The 7,247-nt window shown below is 28.9% G+C and overlaps 1 protein-coding gene across 1 annotated transcript; it reads left to right on the top strand.

Annotated features, from left to right (window-relative positions):
- Positions 1-5,042: 5,042 nt before the first annotated feature.
- On the top strand, positions 5,043-7,017 carry LOC113558073. The gene is made up of 3 exons (XM_026963590.1): positions 5,043-5,175; positions 6,617-6,814; positions 6,896-7,017. The coding sequence occupies exons 1-3, from the start codon at positions 5,043-5,045 to the stop codon at positions 7,015-7,017; spliced, it is 453 nt and encodes a 150-aa protein (XP_026819391.1).
- The last annotated feature ends 230 nt before the right edge of the window (positions 7,018-7,247 follow it).

Raw genomic sequence — 7,247 nt, 5'->3', positions numbered from 1 at the left:
AGTAATTAGTAATTTACTTAATTACAAATTATAAACAACTTTGTATGATTTGTATTTTACCCTATTTTTAGGACTACCATATTTTATTAGTATAATACATCATACAATACGAATACTTATTAAATTTGATCAATGTTCTTTACCCATAAATGATTAAAACTTAAAACCTAAACACTATTATATTATATACATAAATATACTTACGAAGTAAAATGCTATATCCTTAAATGTATAAATTTTCATGTGATACATATTTCAAATAAGTATAATTGTACAAGATTAATTATGTATACAGAGTGTTTCCTGGGGATTTACCCATTGAGATATCTCCTAAAATAATGAAGATATCATAATTTTGTTTTTTTTTTTATAAGTTTCACAAGAACAAGGACTTAAAGTATTTCATATTTTAATTTAATTTAATTTAGTTTTGGTAAAAAAGTTAAAAATTAATTTTTAATTTAATCATTTCAAAAAATCGAAGTTATCTATTTTGTAGAGTTTATTCTTCTGGAAATGTTGACGTTTCAACATCTTATTTTTATTTTTCTCATGATATGTTTCTGGTTTCGAGAAAAATTGTGAATTATTTAATACCATATAAGTACCATGTCGCCCACGGGCTCGTTCCTGTATAATAATACAGAAAATATATTCTCAAAACTAATTTTTTTTTAAAATAATCATTATTCTAATGAAATTTAAATGTTGAAGCGTCAACATTTTGAAAAAAATAAACTATAAACTGGCTAAATAATTAAAAAAAAAATATTAATTTAACTTTTTTACCAAAACATTAAATTAAAATAATTAATACTTGTAATTCTTGTTCCTCCCTGTGAGTCTTAAAAAACATATTTATGATATCCCCATCATTTTAAGAGATGTCGCAATGGATTAATTCTCACAGAACACTGTATAAATACTGAGTACAACTCATGGATTATGACAGAATGAACAGGAAACGAGAGTCATATTAGTAAGCTGTTCGCTTATGGTTCAGGAGAGTCTTATACGGCAGTCAGAAACAAAAAAGTTTATATCGAGCATTACTTAAATTCATCATATATAAACTAGATAAATGCCACTCGATACCTTAATATAATTGCCATTTGTTCCTCCCTTACAATATTTAAGCTACTAAATCTCAAGCGACCCGGCTTTCTATCACCCAAAACCAGTTCGTTTCCAGTTCATACTAGATATCTCAGTTCATGATCTAAATGTATTAACTTACATCTTTAATTTTCTTATAAGATGTATACTGTTCTTCAAACTCTGCAAAGGGCGTGAAAGTTATTTCATCTTTAACATGTGACATAAAACCTTCGTTACTTAGCGTAAAAAAACATTGTGTGTCGATGTTCTTGAACAAAATAGTTTTAAAACTATACGGTGAAAAAAATATAGACATTTTGTCGACAGCGTAAGTTAAATAAACGAATTTGTATTCTGCTGAAGTTTTAAACTGATCTATAAGTTTATCTAGGTCTAATACTTCAGGAGGTTCTTCTGTACAATACTGCAGTTCATCAGTTTTACCAGTACTGTCATCTAATGCGGATTCATCGGACACAGAACTTTCTAACTCACTTGGTTCCGTAGCTAAACATTAAAACCAACACAATGTTACTATAATCTCAAATTATACACATTTTATATTATGTAATCAATTATATTTATATACATACATTCCACATCGTCCTCTTCAATTTCTTTTCCAATATTATTATCATAATCTTCTCTTTTTTTTGTATATTCTAAAAAACCTGACTAAAACATAATAATATATTGGCCATTTTTAATTAAATTGATCGTAGAAAATACATATTTAGCATGCACATGTATATCTATTGAATAAATATTATAACCTAATCAGTACACAAAAAATCAAATTACCAAAGTTTCAGGATCCTCTTTTTTATATAATACTGACTGTAAATACTTTGTATGTAGTGTTTTCGTGTCGACATTTTTATCAAGATTCGTCAAATCGCTAGCAAATGAAAAAATAACAGTTAAAAAATCTAAAGTGTAAAATGTTATTTTACTTGTTATAATTTTTTAATTTTTTTTCTTCTGACAAACTCCATTCAGATGACATTATTTAAGACGTAAATAAACTGTTCAAAAATAAGGCAAATATTTTACATTTTATTTAACATTCATTCATTTCTAAATAGTTGATGTTGATATTAGGTCATCACTAAGGATACGTATCTAAGCAATAGTTACTTTTGTAGCCGTTCTGTGTAATGATTCTGTATAGAAATTTTTGAGGTAAGTAATTATCTGAATCCTGACGTATGAGTCAACTCGCTTAATCGCGTGATTGGCAGATTGAACAGCAGCGGTATTATATCGACGGTGGGTTGATTGCCGACGTAAAATTGTCGCGAATGACCTGGTGCTAATTCACCTATACAAATAATAGGCGACGCAATAGCCAACACTTCTCATTTTAACTATAACTTTTATACAATATCCAAATGTTTTTATGTTTCTAGAAACATAGTTTAGACCTCGGACGCCGTTTACGTGTGTGATTTTGTGTTTACCTGTACCTTACAGTTTACAATCTATTTTTATTGCGCGATAAGGCCTTGCCGGTCCACCGGTTCCCGTATGTCTCCCGTATGGTTCCCGTCTCCCGAAGTCTCACAGTTTAGTTTCTCGACCCGTTTGTGTCGATTATTGTTTTTCGTTGCGACGATGCAATATTGTTTAGGTCGAATGTGTTCCGCCACGGAGTCTTTCCGCAGTTGTGCAAAGACAGAATGTTACGCGTATTTACCCGCCAATCACTCGACTGAAGTGAGCATCAACAGCCACAGCCGTAATCATTCTTTCTGCAATAGTATTCGCGATCTACAACCACGGGCACGTATCGCACCTACTACGCACCCATTTGTTCTGTTCGACGTGTGTTATTATATCGTTGATTAAGCATACGTCTTAATCAATGGTTATAATAAATATGTGTGTCTCCGTGCAGTTTCACGTGTTTTGGACCAGCCACACCCGAAAGTGCTCCAGTCAACGTCCATCAGTCTTACACAGCACCCCCTCAAGACGTTCCTGCCCACGGTCGAGTCTCCATGCACGAAAGTTAGGTCATTATGTAAATAGGTGCATATGTAATACCTATGTATGTTTGTAAGTCGATCGTTGCCGCCTTGGGTATAGTATAACATAATATTATTTTGCTATTTATTATCAATCATTTTTGTACACCTGATTAGCGTTAATTAAGTACCTATTATAATATGATAAGCACTAACCATATCCAATAAGTATAGGTATACCATATTACTATGAATTAATATTATCATATTTTTAAATATCAATATTTCGTATTACAACAAATTATTTATTATTTTTGTTTACTATCGGTAGACGGCGACGTGTACCTTTCTGTCTCGATACTTTTTCTTTTATGATAATTATTTCTTATATTACATGTTCTCCATTTCCCAATACAGTCCACTATCTTTGCACGGCTAGTGCCCGTACATCTCCGAAACGGGCTACAGTAACAAGACGCCAGCGATCGCTCGTGACCGGAAAATACCTGACAACATTTTCCATTGCGCCGTCAACCCGTCGCGGCTCGTCAGACCAGGTTGTCCGAAATACACACTTTTTGCTGGTCGTGGTAAGTACTTTAAGTCACGTATCGCGCATTTAATCTGAACGTCGTCCTCTCGAATCTCGAAAACACTAACAATATTATTGTTTCGTAGACGATTATTCGTCACATATATTATGTCACGTATATTTAGGTCTATTCCCACTGCTCCGGCCGTGTTCGGGCAAGACAAAAATATTATCTCATGCATTTTAAATGTAAACATTTACATTTATCCGGGGCAAAAATATATCGTTCTGGGCAATTCTCTATCCGGATTCCCGACGGGTTTGCCCCGGATCGGACAAATCCTGACAAGTGTGAACGATGAACTGTGCCGGGCCCGTACCATATCCGGGTTTTGTCGAAACTCGTGCCGAAATTTTCAATTTGATAAATTTTATTATGTCAAAATTTAAACTTAAAATACTTATGAAAAAAAAATCGTGCCTTTGTTTTATTTATATTTTTTAATATTTTTAAACTACTATTGCAATAACGCATGAGGATCCTTATATTACATTTTCAAGTTTTTTGACGAACGAATAAAGTTGTATTGACGTTTATGGAAAATTAAATTTAAAAAATTTTAAATATGGAAACAGCTCAAAACGAGTCAAAACATTTTAAAAATTTTATCGAACATAGACAATTATAAAATAAACATTTGATGCAAATTTCCTATGGTTATTTGTTTTTTAATTACAACAGAATAAGAAAATTATTCCATGAGGAATCGAATATCCGTGAATATCCGATGCCGTAAAGTTTTGAATTTCAGACGATCATAAAAATTTAATTTGATTTTCTGGTATACCTACTTATGTTTTAGTTCAAGGTTGACAAACTTATCAAGAATCTTATATTAAATTTTAAAATCTTAGAAATGAAAAGACATTTATTTATAAGCTTCGAACTCAAAATAATTTGCTAATGTTCGTGATTTTGACAAATATTGTTGACATTTTAACTTAAGGCACTCATAAAAAAATTATTGTGCATTTACTCAAATTCTTTTTTAATTTCCACTAATAACAGCTTATGGAGGACGTTGTATTAAAAATCGGCTTTCGTGTAAAAATTCCCGATTTTCTTTTTTTTTCCTAAAAACATTTGAAAATTACTGTAAATTTTAAATTTTGAGCTCCTAAGTGCAGTAACTAGATTTAATTTAAAAATTACTTATTAAGTTAAAAACCATAGCATTATTTCGACTAGACTATTATCGTGTACACAAAAACACAAATTATTATTATTTAAACAGGATTATACAAATCTTGTTTGGTTTAAATTACGATGAGTGCTAAATGAGCCTAAATTATTAAACCTTCAACTTTTGTTTCGGTAACATCATTTTTTCAGCTTTTATTAAAATATTTGTGAGTTTTATTATAATTATTTGTGTTGAATTAATATGGATTCAGAAAAACTTATTGAAATAGTTTGGACTCATTTCTGTCTATATGACTTGGGTGATCCAAAATATAGCGATGCGACACATAAAGATAAACTTTGGAAAACTATAGGTGACGAACTGAATCAACCAGGTAATTATTTATTTTATATAAATCATTTTTTTTAACTATTTAATTATTAAAAAAAATAAAGTATAAGTTACCTATAACTAAAGCGCGGATTTTTATGCACTAAAAATTACCAATATATGCCATATGATATGCAGTAAAAATCATAAAAATATGCAACAAATACGCGAAAATTATGCAATAAATATGCAAGAACATTTTAATTATTTATATGACAGATTTTTACAATATTAATATTAATATTAATATTGGTACTTATATATTTAAATATTGTAAAAAAGGTATTTATAAATTTAAAAATGAATATATTTATTTATATTTTATTATAGTTAAATAGTAATAGGTAGCTAAAATTTTTTCATTAATTACGAAATGCTGTCATGTTATGTCATATTTTAAATTTCTATATAGGTGAATAAAATATAAAACAATATTCAGTATCATGAATTATTAATTCTTTTTTGGTACTTTTGTATTTTTTAGCTTTTGCATTTATTTTTTGTTAATTCATACGTGTATACTTATGACACATTTGGCGTACATTTTAAAATTATATTAACAAATATTTTTGTTTGTTTTTTGTAATCTGATAACTTATAAGTTACAACATACTCTTGCTATGTACACATTTAAACACATTATTCACAGTATTTATTTATTTATTATATATTAACATTTTTTCTATACACATTAAAATATCGAGAACAATTTTTTTTTAATAAAAACTATTAACTTAGGTACTATAATTTTATTATTACCTATTATAACTAATGATCGAAAAAAAAAATGGATGCATTATATATTATTATGAATCTTATTTTTATAATACTTTATTTTGCCATGAAACTTCTCCAACAGTAGAATTAAAAAGTCTTTAAATATTTCTCTAACCTGGAATTCCTGCTGACTTGCATTTCCTCCTTGCATGGTTAAATGTTGAAAAGTTGACGGGTCTTCATGATTGGTAATTTCACCTTGATTATATGTCACTTTGCCATCATTTATTTTTATAAAGTTGTGTAAAATACAAGTATTCTTAATTAAATTCTGTCAATTAACTTCTTTGAAAACTTTTTTTAAAAAAATTAAAAAAAAATGTTTTAGGCGAATAGCATTATTAAAAAATAAATCAACTTCAAAATCAAAATTCATATTAAACCAAATTTTTTATAATTTTTTTTTTATTATATAAATAAATAAATTTTTATACTTATAGTATATTAATAGCAATATAAGTATAAAATTAAATTAAAAACCTTTTTTAAGTGCATTTTAGACTATATTTTTTTTTGTAATTTGCATATTTTATTGCATTTTTTTGATATTTTAAATGCATTTTTAAAGGCATTTTAGTGCATTAAATTCACGGCCCTAATTATTAGTATATTTCATTTTACATCTCTATAAGACCCTAAACCTAGTTATGGTACTAGTTTTATTTTAGGTACTGTGTGTAAAGATAGGTGGTCAAATATAAGAGACCGATATAGAAAAGTTTTGAATAAAAAAAGACTTCAAGTGGTCAAGCAACAAAAAAATATACTCAAGTATAAATATGAAGACCAACTTAGTTTTTTAAAACATCATTTTCAAGAAAGACCAATTACAAACATTGAAAGTCACAGTAATTCCGAAGAAGAGGGTGAGTATGAAGTACCAGAAAACGTTGGACTTAATAATATAAATATTAACTCTGAAAACCAAATTTTAAACGATATCGCAGATAATACAGTGCAACATTCTACACCAATAGAACCAAAACGGTGTACTCAACGTGGATCTCCTCAAATTGGCGCAGGTGGTATCAAAAAAAAAAAGACCAAGAAACAGCTTCATGGACGCTGATGATGAGGTATATTTTAGAAAATAAAGAACGCGAAAAAGATGTAAAAGAAAAGGACCATATTGATGCATTTTTTATGGAAATAGCGGCCACGCTGAGGTCGTTTGATCCATATCATGTTAATCTAGCTAAAACTAAGATTTTTATTGCTGTACAAGATATTGAAATGCAGCAAATAATAAATAACCAACATCAACATTCATACATTTCGCCTTCACAAAATAATAACGTC

Source organism: Rhopalosiphum maidis, chromosome 3 (assembly GCF_003676215.2).
Source record: "Rhopalosiphum maidis isolate BTI-1 chromosome 3, ASM367621v3, whole genome shotgun sequence".
Lineage (NCBI taxonomy): Eukaryota > Metazoa > Arthropoda > Insecta > Hemiptera > Aphididae > Rhopalosiphum > Rhopalosiphum maidis.
The sequence above is the reverse complement of the archived record's forward strand: the minus strand, read 5'-3'. Positions and strand labels throughout refer to the sequence as shown.

Bases quoted from the DNA above. Each gene is read 5' to 3' on its own strand.
- LOC113558073 (XM_026963590.1), top strand. From the start codon at position 5,043: ATGGATTCAGAAAAACTTATTGAAATAGTTTGGACTCATTTCTGTCTA. The intron at 5,176-6,616 runs GTAATTATTTAT...GTTTTATTTTAG, and splicing joins TGACGAACTGAATCAACCAG to GTACTGTGTGTAAAGATAGG. The intron at 6,815-6,895 runs GTGAGTATGAAG...ACGATATCGCAG, and splicing joins CAGTAATTCCGAAGAAGAGG to ATAATACAGTGCAACATTCT.